The sequence below is a fragment of the Entelurus aequoreus genome, linkage group LG07 (genome assembly GCF_033978785.1).
Source record: "Entelurus aequoreus isolate RoL-2023_Sb linkage group LG07, RoL_Eaeq_v1.1, whole genome shotgun sequence".
Taxonomy (NCBI): Eukaryota; Metazoa; Chordata; class Actinopteri; order Syngnathiformes; family Syngnathidae; genus Entelurus; species Entelurus aequoreus.
The window spans coordinates 71728368-71742377 of NC_084737.1; the positions used below are offsets into that span (position 1 = coordinate 71728368).

Below are 14010 nucleotides of genomic sequence, written 5' to 3' on the forward strand. Positions count from 1 at the left end.
AGTCGTGCGTTTTCTCACCTACACTGCAAAAACTGAAATCTAAGTAAGATTAAATATCTCAAATAATGGTAATATTTGCTTATTTTCTGTCTGATAAGATAATTCTTCTCACTAAGCAGATTTTATGTTAGAGTATTTTACTTGTTTTAAGGGTTTTGGACTCCTAAATTATCTCAGCTTTTTGCTGAGATTTTATGACCTATATTGAGTAAAACATGCTTGAAACTAGAATATCAACTGTTGCAAAGCTGTGTCATCAACACTCACAAGTATAAAACTACTTTTTTAAAGTAAACATTTATTATTTCAAGCATGAAAAAAAATCATGATTTTGACACAATTGTGTCTCATAATTAAAACACATGACAGCCAAATGGACTTTGCTGTTTTATTTTCAATGAAACAATAGAAAATACGTACTCATATAGTAGTACAGTTGGCACAGTACAGTAAACTGACAGTTAATATTTAAACTTTTAACATGTGACATTTCTAACAATTTTGAACAGAAACAGTTCATGCACATTCAGATAAATTCTTCAAAATTAAAATTGTAGCCGGGGGCCGGGCTGTATACTGTATTTGCGCACTAATTGACTGAAAGAGCACGCACTTGGCGCGATGATGTCATGTTATCCATGGAAAAATGCATTTTTAGACAATATGATTTGCCTGAGCAGCTATGAGACCCCGAGAGTAACAAGCGGGTGCCTTGTTGCATTTCCATCAAGAACAATAAATGAGTTTTTAGTATAACTTTGCTGGTTTCAAGAAATGTAATGCCGAGTGCATATCATTATTTTGAGATAATGGCACCAGCATTTACTTAATTTAAGAATATTTTTCAACATATTGAGCAAAAAGGTCTCTTCTTTTTTTTCTACCAAAAAAGTTCACTTGTTATTAGTGATAATATACTTATTTTAAGGTATTTTGGGGTTCATTGAAGTTAGCTAATTGTGGAAAGTCTTGACAAGCCAAATTTTCTTGCTCCATTGGCAGATAATTTTGCTTAGTTCAAATAAAATACCCCTAATTTTTGTATTTTTTTTTCTTGTTTTTGAACACTGACTTTCTGCAGTGTAGGCCTTCAGTGATGTCCTACTTAGTCCGACTTCACCTCTCAAAATACCGTAATTTATGTCACTACATGGACACAACTGGAGATACTATACAGAAACACATTTACGCACTACTGCGCATTGGATCCCCTCAACAGTGGACAAAACAGTCTATTTTTGGGCGCATTTAACATTCAATAAACCCGCTTCAGCAATTAAAACATATCTTATGTGGTACTGTCAAAATTAAAATAATGGTATTAAACAAATGAAACATGAAAAAATTAAGAAATGAAATATTTGAACTCACAATTTGTAGCACCCATCCGACGCCGTATAAGCCAGTGGTACCCCTCGTAGTCGGTAGTTGGTCGTAGTAGGAATAGTTTCCTGTGTCGGCCGACCTCGTCTCACAAGATGTAGTTTCTCTCAAATATCCTTCTTGAAAATGGCCTTTCAAATAGATACACTGCAAAAAGTCAGTGTTCAAAAACAAGGGGAAAAAATACAAAAATGAGGGGTATTTCACTTGAACTAAGCAAAATTATCTGCCAATAGAACAAGAAAATTTGGCTTGTCAAGACTTTCCAAAACAGGTAAAATTAGCTAACCTCAATGAACCCAAAAATACCTTAAAATAAGTACATTCTCACTAATAACAAGTGTACTTTTCTTGGTAGAAAACACAAATATGAGACCTTTTTTCTCAATATGTTGAAAAATATTCTTAAATTAAGTAAATGCCAGTGCTATTATCTTGACATAATGATATGCGCTCGGCATTACATTTCTTGAAACCAGAAAACTTATACTAAAGACTAATTTATTGTTCTTAATTGAAAGGCAACAAAGCAACCGTGTGTTACTCTCGGGGTCTCCTAGCCGCTCAGGCAAATCATTGTGTCTAAAAATGCATTTTTCCATGGATAACATGACATCATCACGCCAAGTGCGTGCTCTTTCAATCAATTAGTGCGCAATTTTTTTTTAGGCTGTAATTTTGAAGAATTTATCTGAATGTGCATGAACTATTTCTGTTCAAAATTGTTTGAAATGTCTAATGTTTCAATATTAACTGTCAGTTTACTGTACTGTGCCAACTGTCCTACTATAAGAGTACATCTTTTCTATTGTTGCATTGAAAATAAAACAGCAAAGTCCATTTGGCTGTCATCTGTTTTAATTATGAGACACAATTGTGTCAAAGTCATGATTTTTTATTTCATGCTTGAAATAAGAAATGATTACTTTGGAAAAAAGCAGTTTTATACTCGTGAGTGTTGATGACACAGCTTTGCAACAGTTGATATTCTAGTTTCAAGCATGTTTTACTCAATATAGGTCATAACATCTCGGCAACAAGCTGTAATATCTTACTGAGATCATTTAGGACCAAAACCCTTAAAACAAGTAAAACACTCTAACAGAAAATCTGCTTAGTGAGAAGAATTATCTTATCAGACAGAAAATAAGCAAATATCACCCTTATTTGAGATATTTAATGTTACTTAGATTTCAGTTTTTGCAGTGTATCTGCCACCTAATCAACATTTTGCTCTCCTTCTTTGTGAGTACCGGTGAGTTTTCTGTGGCTGTCTATGACTCGTATGGCTCCGGCACCACTTCCTGTTTTCGCAACTTGTGATTGGATACTCACTTGGGAGTCCCAACTTGTGATTGGATACTCACTTGGGAGTCCCAAGTGAGTATCCAATCACAAGTTGCGAAAACAGGAAGTAGTGCCGGAGCCATACGAGTCATAGACAGGATACTAACTTGGGACTCCCAAGTGAGTATCCTAAATATCTAATACTTTTAGATATTTAGGGAAAGTAAATTAAAAATGACTTTTTTCTTCAATTATGATCATGATTTCTGGTTATGTTAGGCCAGCAGAGAAGGCCTTGCTGGCCCTGGCGACACACCATTGATTAAAAATGAGTACAGGTATATCCTACTTTGTGAAAATTAATTTACGGTCAGGCCCAGAACCAATTAACAGCGATAAACGTGGGACAGCTATACTGGATTCTTAAAAAAAAAATGTTTTTCGCTATCCAAACACTTTGAATGTAAAGTTAAAGTACCAATGATAGTCACACACACACACTAGGTGTGGTGAGGTTATCCTCTGCATTTGACCCATCACCCTCAACCCCCTGGGAGGTGAGGGGAGCAGTGAGCAGCAGCGGTGGCCACGCCCGGGAATCATTTTTGGTGATTTAACCCCAAATTCCAACCCTTGATGCTGAGTGCCAAGCAGGGAGGTAATAGGTCCCATTTTTTATAGTCTTTGGTATGACTCGGCCGGGGGTTTGAACTCACGACCTACCGATCTCAGGGCGGACACTCTAACCACTAGGCCACTGAGCAGGTACAGGTGTTATTTTTTTACCATATTTTTTTTTTACGACTCCAAAGGGTAAAACTGTACTGCACAAAATCAACTAGAGTAACACTATTATTGCTACCTGTACTAAATTGTATTCATTTTTTTTTTTAAATGTGAAAAAATGTTCCAACGCCGGTGCAATTATCTCTGATCTGCATGCAAGTGCACCGCCAGAAGGTCAGCGACATCGGTTATTAAAGAGCGTGTGTAATTAGTGATTCGTTTCATCGCTTGGGTGAAAGAACATGCTGCAAAAATGATGCATGATCGTCGGCGCGTATTGGTGATCACTTCTTCCCATGCCCGGACACTTCATTAGGTACACTAATTCAACACATTTCCATTGGGAGCTGATGAATCATGATGATGCACAAAACCTCATCCGTTTTAGCACAAACGGCTCCATGCTGCCATCTGAAGGAGAAACTGTTAAAAAGTACCATAATGCAAAAAAAAAAAAAAAAAGTTCAGGGGACGGCGTGGCGCAGTTGGGAGAGTGAACCTGAGGGTTCCTAGTTCGGTCCCCACCTTCTACCAACCTTGTCATGTCCGTTGTGTCCTTGAGCAAGACACTTCACCCTTGCTCCTGATGGGTCGTGGTTAGGGCCTTGCATGGCAGCTCCCGCCATCAGTGTGTGAATGTGTGTGTGTGAATGGGTGAATGTGGAAATAGTGTCAAAATGCTTTGAGTACCGTATTTTTCGGAGTATAAGTTGCTCCGGAGTATAAGTCGCACCGGCCGAAAATGCATAATAAAGAAGGAAAAAAACATATATAAGTCGCACTGGAGTATAAGTCGCATTTTTTGGGGAAATGTATTTGATAAAACCCAACACCAAGAATAGACATTTGAAAGGCAATTTAAAATAAATAAAGAATAGTGAACAACAGGCTGAATAAGTGTACGTTATATGACGCATAAATAACCAACTGAGAACGTGCCTGGTATGTTAAACGTAACATATTATGGTAAGAGTCATTCAAATAACTATAACATATAGAACATGCTATACGTTTACCAAACAATCTGTCACTCCTAATCGCTAAATCCCATGAAATCTTATACGTCTACTCTCTTACGTGAAAGAGCTAAATAATATTATTTGATATTTTACGGTAATGTGTTAATAATTTCACACATAAGTCGCTCCTGAGTATAAGTCGCACCCCCGGCCAAACTATGAAAAAAACTGCGACTTATAGTCCGAAAAATACGGTACTTTGAAGGTAGAAAATAGCGCTATACAAGTATAACCCATTTACCATTCATTTTTCTTTTGTTTTTACAAACGTTTTGTTGTTACGGTCAATTAGATCGGTAGGTCGTGAGTCATACCAAAGACTATAAAAATGGGACCCATTACCTCCCTGGTTGACACTCAGCATCAAGGGTTGGAATTGGGGGTTGAATCACTAAAAATTATTCCCGGGCACGGCCACCACTGCTGCTCACTGCTCCACTCACCTCCCAAGGGGTGAGGGTGATGGGTCAAATGCAGAGGATAATCTCACCATACCTAGTGTGTGTGTGACTATCATTGGTACTTTAAAGACGACCTTTGTCACTGCTGCTTACTACAGCCGCTCTACCACCTGTGCCCTCACTCTCACTGCCAACGACATCACCCGCATGTCCTCCTCCTCATCCTCCTCATCCTCCCTGCACTCACCCAGACTCAGACAGCCTCTCCAGCCCCACACGCCTCAGCCTCAGCCTGCCGGACGGCCCCGAGGAGCAGCTGGACCGCCTGCAGCAGGTGGAGCTGGCCCGGAGCACGCCCATGTCCCAGTGGAGGGCGGGCACCGTGCAGGCCTGGCTGGAGGTGGTCATGGCCATGCCCATGTACATACGCACCTGCTCAGAGAATGTCAAGAGTGGGAAGGTAAGATTGGCAGAAGAACAAAAAAAAAACACCTGCAGGAAAACCAGCAAGACTGCAGACTTTTGAATGATTTTGCAGGTTTTATTGGGGCTGACGGATGAAGACCTGGAGCTGGGTTTAGGGGTCACCAGTTCGATGCATCGCCGTAAACTGCGTCTGGCCATTGAAGATTACAGAGAAGCTGAGGATGGGAGAGGGTGAGTAGAGGATGAGCGTCTCTGTACTGCATTGAACCACAGTGAGACATTGCCCTCTGCTGGCCTGTATTGGTATCACATTTGAAATACCCATCATGAGGACGACTATAAACGTTCACTTGATTCATTTCACTCATCAAAATTATTTATTATTAATTCTCATCATCATCAATTGACCACTTTAACATTCAAATTTTAGGAAATAATGTCAATTTAGATTTTTTTTTAATAGATTTAGATTAGTTTATTTCAAAGGGGACGAAGCAATTTCATAAAAACACATGGTTTAAAAAAAGCCAGAATTAGCCAGAAGGCTAGTTTCCATCTGTAGTCCCCTTTCCATGATGTAAAAAAGCAGTACAATTTAAAAGAAACATGAAAGAAAGAGAGAGAAAAAGAAAAAGAGCAACAATACATATGATAAAAAATAAAATACAACATCATAACATAACATTTATCTCAGCATCAAAACAGGCTCATCTTTTAGTGCAATAATGTTTATCCATCCACCTAAGTGTGTCTCTCTTTTTGGGCTGAAAAAAGGCTTGATTAATCATTGAGTCAATTAATCAATCAAAACTTGACTTATATAGCCCTTAAAGGCCTACTGAAATGAAATGTTTTTATTTAAACGGGGATAGCAGATCTATTCTATGTGTCATACTTGATCATTTCGCGATATTGCCATATTTTTGCTGAAAGGATTTAGTATAGAACAACGACGATAAAGATCGCAACTTTTGGTATCTGATAAAAAAAAAAGGCTTGCCCCTACCGGAAGTAGCGTGACGTAGTCAATTGAACATATACGCAAAGTTCCCTATTGTTTACAATGATGGCCGCATGAAGTGAGAGAGATTCGGACCGAGAAAGCGACGATTTCCCCATTATTTTGAGCGAGGATGAAATATTTTTAAATGAGGAAAGTGCAAGTGAAGGACTAGTGGGGAGTGGAAGATGCTGTGAGAGCCGGGGGTGACCTGATATTCAGCTGGGAATGACTACAACAGTAAATAAACACAAGACATATATATACTCTATTAGCCACAACACAACCAGGCTTATATTTAATATGCCACAAATTAATCCCGCATAAAAACACCTAGGTGTTTGTTATGCTAGCTCCTAGCTACTAGCTCGAGCTAGTTATAGCTGGAGCGGGTAATATGGACGGGATCCCGTATATATAACCCGCCAATACAATTCAAACACCTGATCAACACACACACTCACTCAGCCCAAACAACCGTTCACCTAACCCAAGGTTCATAAAGCTTATATATTTAATCAAAGTTACGTACATGACACGCATGTACTGGCAAGCAATCAAATGTTTGGAAGCGCGCGGGTGGGACCTGATATTCAGCTGGGAATGACTACAACAGTAAACAAACACAAGACATATATATACTCTATTAGCCACAACACAACCAGGCTTATATTTAATATGCCACAAATTAATCCCGCATAAAAACACCTAGGTGTTTGTTATGCTAGCTCCTAGCTCCTAGCTACTAGCTACTAGCTCGAGCTAGTTATAGCTCGAGCGGGTAATATGGACGGGATCCCGTATATATAACCCGCCAATACAATTCAAACACCTGCACAACACACACACTCACTCAGCCCAAACAACCGTTCACCTAACCCAAGGTTCATAAAGCTTATATATTTAATCAAAGTTACGTACATGACACGCACGTACGGGCAAGCAATCAAATGTTTGGAAGCGCGCGGGTGGGACCTGATATTCAGCTGGGAATGACTACAACAATAAATAAACACAAGACATATATATACTCTATTAGCCACAACACAACCAGGCTTATATTTAATATGCCACAAATTAATCCTAATGCTAGCTCCTAGCTCCTAGCTACTAGCTCGAGCTAGTTATAGCAAGCGATCAAATGTTTGGAAGCGCAGCTGTGTACTCACGTTATCGCAACTGTGTATCCAAATCAAAGTCCTCCTGGTAAGAGTCTCTGTTGTCCGAGTTCTTCCATCTTGACTGCATCTTTCGGGAATGTAAACAAAGAAGCGCCGGCTGTGTACGTGTTGTTGCTGACTTCCCTCGCAAAATAGACACTTCGCACCGACAACTTTCTTCTTTGCTTGCTCAGCTTCTTTCTCCATAATGCAATGAACAAATTGCAACAGATTCACCAACACAGATGTCCAGAATACTGTGGAACAATGAGATGAAAACAGAGCTATTTCGTATTGACTTCAATGGTGTCCGAATACTTCCGTTTCAATGATTGACGTCACGCGCATACGTCAACCCTCAGAGGCGTTTCGAACCGGAAGTTTAGCGGGAAATTTAAAATTGCACTTTATAAGTTAACCCGGCTGTATTGGAATGTGTTGCAATGTTAAGATTTCATCATTGATATATAAACTATCAGACTGCGTGGTCGGTAGTAGTGGCTTTCAGTAGGCCTTTAATCACAAATGTCTCAAAGGGCTTCACACAAATGAGTGCCACTGGTAGAAAAAACTGCACACGTGTTAAAATGTCAATGTTGATTATGCACATTTATTAGGGGAAAAAAAGAATGAAGGTTATGGCAAGCAGAAAATAATGTTTTTTCTATAATTCGCATTTAGGTTATAAAGTGTGTCTTATCCGATTAATCAAGCAAGCTAATTGATAGATTACGCAATACTAAAACAATTAATAGCTGCCCCATTACCATTATGTAACCCCTATTTTTGCCCTCTCTCATAATGTATACTTCTGTCTAGTGCAGGGGTCGGCAACCCAAAACGTTGAAAGAGCCATATTGGACTAAAAATACAAAAAAAAAATCTGTCTGGAGCTGAAAAAAATATAAAAACCCATATATAAGTGTTATAATGAAGGCAACACATGACGTAAGTGTCTATATTAGTTATATTAGCCTACTATCAAAATTATTTTAAAAGTCTTACATAAGTGTTATAATGAAGGCAACAAATGACCCAAGTGTTTGTATTAGCTACAATAGCCTACTATCAAAATGACTATGTGTCGCAGGCTGAAGCAAATCTTTGTTGACAGAAATGTTGAAATGTAATATTTGATCTACACATTTTTACAAAATTAGAAACCATTAGTAAATCAGAGGCTACTCAGAAGGTGACATAACTCCTGGAAATTACTGGCTTTTATTGGCCTAAGGTATAGATGTGTGTGTCCAAGTTAAAGGAAACGGCAGGCTGTCTTCTTTAAATAGATTTATTACAATCTTTGGCAAGCTAGGCAATGTTTGCTGTGGTCTGGAACAACATGGCACACAAACAACTATTTGAAATGCAGCCAATATTACATACAGATAATGTGTCATGAGACATGCAAAACTAAATTATATACAAAGAAGATAGAAGTAAAGGATATTAAATGACTAGGGATGTCCGATAATGGCTTTTTGCCGATATCCGATATTCCGATATTGTCCAACTCTTTAATTACCGATACCGATATCAACCGATACCGATATCAACCGATATATGCAGTCGTGGAATTAACACATTATTATGCCTAATTTGGACAACCAGGTATGGTGAAGATAAGGTACTTTTTAAAAAAATTAGTAAAATAAGATAAATAAATTAAAAACATTTTCTTGAATAAAAAAGAAAGTACAACAATATAAAAACAGTTACATAGAAACTAGTACTGAATGAAAATTAGTAAAATTAACTGTTAAAGGTTAGTACTATTAGTGGACCAGCAGCACGCACAATCATGTGTGCTTACGGACTGTATCCCTTGCAGACTGTATTGATATATATTGATATATAATGTAGGAACCAGAATATTAATAACAGAAAGAAACAACCCTTTTGTGTGAATGAGTGTAAATGGGGGAGGGAAGTTTTTTGGGTTGGTGCACTTATTGTAAGTGTATCTTGTGTTTTTTATGTTGATTTAATAAAAAATAAAAAAAAAATTTAAAAAACGATACCGATAATTAAAAAAACGATACCGATAATTTCCGATATTACATTTTAACGCATATATCGGCCGATAATATCGGCCTGCCGATATTATCGGACATCTCTATAAATGACTTCAAATATACCTACAAATGAGGCATGATGATGCAATATGTACATACAGCTAGCCTAAATAGCATGTTAGCATTGATTAGCTTGCAGTCAGGCAGTGACCAAATATGCCTAATTAGCACTACAACAAGTCAATAACATCAACAAAGCGCACATTTGTTCATTCACGCACAGCATAAAACTTTTGGTGTACAAAATGAGACAAAGAAGGAGTGGAAGATTTGACATGTAAACAAACTGTTGCGTCACAGTCCACACTATGGTGAGTTCAAGAACCGCCGAAATTAGTAGGACAAAACGATGTTCACCAAATACTCTCATGAGTGTAGCATACACACACACATATTAAACAGTGGGCTTTCTGACAATTGGGAAGGTTTGTGTCAAACAAAAAACATACTAAAACAAAACAAAAACATTTCCCCCATCTTTTTCCATTTTCAATCCTTTTTTAAAAATGCTCCAGGGAGCCACTAGGGCGGCACTAAAGAGCCGCGGGTTGTTGACCCCCGGTTTAGTAGCATAATGCAGATAATGTATCTGTCTTTCCACTCGCATAATGTGCGCATCTGTCCATCCCAATATAACATCGATCTGCAAGCATCTTTTTTTCCAGTTACATTCCGTGCATATGTCTCTGCCCCATTCACGCAATGCAACACATGTATTGTAAGCAATGGTTTGTCCATATGCGTACACATCTTTTTGCCATATGTCTGGCTATTCATGTACATATATAATGTAAACATCAGTTTGGTAGGCTTTTTGTGGCCCTAAATAACTGCATACGGTGTTTATGCCAGTCACATAATGTAAACATCCATCCATTCAATGATATAATATACAATGTAAATGTGTTTTTTTCATCTACATACACACAAATACTCCATTCTAATACACACACAATGTAAAGAAATGTAAGTCAAATCCAATTCCCCCATGCATATGCATATATAACAAGTGTTTGTCCATTCACATACACACATATAGTTGATGACTGTGCATAATTGAAAATGGATGGATGGATGGATATCCGTCCAATAATGTATGTCTGTCCATCATAATGTAATAATTTAAGTGTAATACTTTCTGTCCATTCACAAACACATAATGATCTCTCCATCCACTTGTCCATTCACGTACTGTACCCAACCCCTGTAGTGTTTGTGGTCCGAGCTGCTGCAGAACATGTTTATGTCAGGAGCCAGCCCTGCTGTCAAGTCCAATAATGTGAACATCCACCCACACACTGATTGAATATAAACATATGTTTGTCCCTTCACACGCACACAAAATGTAAACATGTGTTTGTCCATTTGCATAAACAACACATCCGTGTTTGCTCATTTTGGTACACATACAATGCAAACAAATGTATATCAAATCCACTTGCATGCATAATTAACAACTGTTTGTCCATTCACATACACAAGTGCAGTTAATAAATGTCTGTTTTCTTAGGAAAGTTATATATTTCAAATAATGTATGTCTGTACATCGTAATGTACCAATTTAAGTGTAATATTTTCTGTCCATTCACAAACACATAATGATCTCTACATCCACTTGTCCATTCACGCACTGTACCCAACCCCTGTAGTGTTTGTGGCCCAAGCAGCTGCACAACATGTTTGTCAGGAGCCAGCCCTGCTGTTAAGTCCAATAATGTGAACATCCACCCACACACTGATTGAATATTAACATATGTTTGTCCCTTCACGCACACACAAAATGTAAAAGTGTGTTTGTCCATTTGCATACACACAAAGTCAATGTTTGCTCATTTTAGTACACACACTATGTAAACAAATGTACATCATATCCACTTGCATGCATAATCAACAACTGTTTGTCCATTCACATACACAAGTGCAGTTAATAAATGTCCGTTTTCTTAGGAAATTTATATATTTCAAATAATGTATGTCTCTTCATCATAATGTAGCAATTTAAGTGTAATATTTTCTGTCCATTCACAAACACATAATGATCTCTACATCCACTTGTCCATTCACGTACTGTACCCAACCCCTGTAGTGTTTGTGGCCCAAGCAGCTGCACAACATGTTTATGTCAGGAGCCAGCCCTGCTGTCAAGTCCAATAATGTGAACATCCACCCACACACTGATTGAATATTTACATATGTTTGTCCCTTCACACACACACAAAATGTAAAAGTGTGTTTGTCCATTTGCATACACACAAAGTCAATGTTTGCTCATTTTGGTACACACACTATGTAAACAAATGTACATCAAATCCACTTGCATGCATAATTAACAACTGTTTGTCCATTCACATACACAAGTGCAGTTACTAAATGTCAGTTTTCTTAGGAAATGTATATATTTCAAATAATGTATGTCTCTACATCATAATGTAACAATTTAAGTGTAATATTGTCTGTCCATTCACAAACACATAATGATCTCTACATCCACTTGTCCATTCACATACTCTACCCAACCCCTGTACTGTTGGTGGCCCAAGCAGCTGCACATCATGTTTATGTCAGGAGCCAGCCCTGCTGTTAACTCCAATAATGTGAACATCCACCCACACACTGATTTAATACAAACATATGTTTGTCCCTTCACACACACACAAAATGTAAACATGTGTTTGTCCATTTGCATAAACAACACATCCGTGTTTGCTCATTTTGATACACATACAATGCAAACAAATGAATATCAAATCCACTTGCATGCATAATTAACAACTGTTTGTCCATTCACATACACAAGTGCAGTTAATAAATGTCTATTTTCTTAGGAAAGTTATATATTTCAAATAATGTATGTCCCTACATCATAATGTAACAATTTAAGTGTAATATTTTCTGTCCATTCACAAACACATAATGATTTATACATCCACTTGTCCATTCACATACTCTACCCAACCCCTGTACTGTTGGTGGCCCAAGCAGCTGCACATCATGTTTATGTCAGGAGCCAGCCCTGCTGTTAAGTCCAATAATGTGAACATCCACCCACACACTGATTTAATATAAACATATCTTTGTCCCTTCACACACACACACAAAATGTAAAAGTGTGTTTGTCCATTTGCATACACACAAAGTCAATGTTTGCTCATTTTGGTACACACACTATGTAAACAAATGCACCGGTACATCAAATCCACTTGCATGCATAATTAACAACTGTTTGTCCATTCACATACACAAGTGCAGTTACTAAATGTCAGTTTTCTTAGGAAATGTATATATTTCAAATAATGTATGTCTGTACATCATAATGTAGCAATTTAAGTGCAATATTTTCTGTCCATTCACAAACACATAATGATCTCTCCATCCACTTGTCCATTCACGTACTGTACTCAACTCCTGTAGTGTTTGTGGTCCAAGCTGCTGCAGAACATGTTTATGTCAGGAGCCAGCCCTGCTGTCAAGTCCAATAATGTGAACATCCACCCACACACTGATTGAATATTAACATATGTTTGTCCCTTCACACACACACAAAATGTAAACATGTGTTTGTCCATTTGCATACACAAAAAGTCCATGTTTGCTCATTTTGGTATGTAAACAAATGTATATCAAATCCACTTGCATGCATAATTAACAGTTTGTCTATTCACATACACAAGTGCAGTTAATAAATGTCAGTTTTCTTAGGAAATTTATATCTTTCAAATAATGTATGTCTGTACATCATAATGTAGCAATTTAAGTGCAATATTTTCTGTCCATTCACAAACACATAATGATCTCTCCATCCACTTGTCCATTCACGTACTGTACTCAACCCCTGTAGTGTTTGTGGTCCAAGCTGCTGCAGAACATGTTTATGTCATGAGCCAGCCCTGCTGTCAAGTCCAATAATGTGAACATCCACCCACACACTGATTGAATATTAACATATGTTTGTCCCTTCACACACACACAAAATGTAAAAGTGTGTTTGTCCATTTGAATACACATAAAGTCAATGTTTGCTCATTTTGGTACACACACTATGTAAACAAATGTACCGGTACATCAAATCCACTTGCATGCATAATTAACAACTGTTTGTCCATTCACATACACAAGTGCAGTTACTAAATGTCAGTTTTCTTAGGAAATGTATATCTTTCAAATAATGTATGTCTGTACATCATAATGTAGCAATTTAAGTGCAATATTTTCTGTCCATTCACAAACACATAATGATCTCTCCATCCACTTGTCCATTCACATACTGTACTCAACCCCTGTAGTGTTTGTGGTCCAAGCTGCTGCAGAACATGTTTATGTCAGGAGCCAGCCCTGCTGTCAAGTCCAATAATGTGAACATCCACTCACACACTGATTGAATATTTACATATGTTTGTCCCTTCACACACACACAAAATGTAAAAGTGTGTTTGTCCATTTGCATACACATAAAGTCAATGTTTGCTCATTTTG

The 14010-nt window shown here is 37.8% G+C and overlaps 1 protein-coding gene across 5 annotated transcripts in view; it reads left to right on the forward strand.

Annotated features, from left to right (window-relative positions):
* Positions 1 to 14010, forward strand: part of kazna (kazrin, periplakin interacting protein a) — a 556243-nt gene that overhangs the window by 531856 nt on the left and 10377 nt on the right. For all 5 annotated transcript variants that reach the window (XR_009826859.1, XM_062054433.1, XM_062054435.1 and 2 more), the window contains 2 exons: positions 5128 to 5336; positions 5415 to 5533. Coding sequence is in view for 4 of the 5 variants with exons in the window: in XM_062054433.1 (XP_061910417.1) it covers positions 5128 to 5336; positions 5415 to 5533 (328 nt within the window). In the remaining variant the exon portion in view is untranslated. The remainder of the gene's footprint in view (positions 1 to 5127; positions 5337 to 5414; positions 5534 to 14010) is intronic.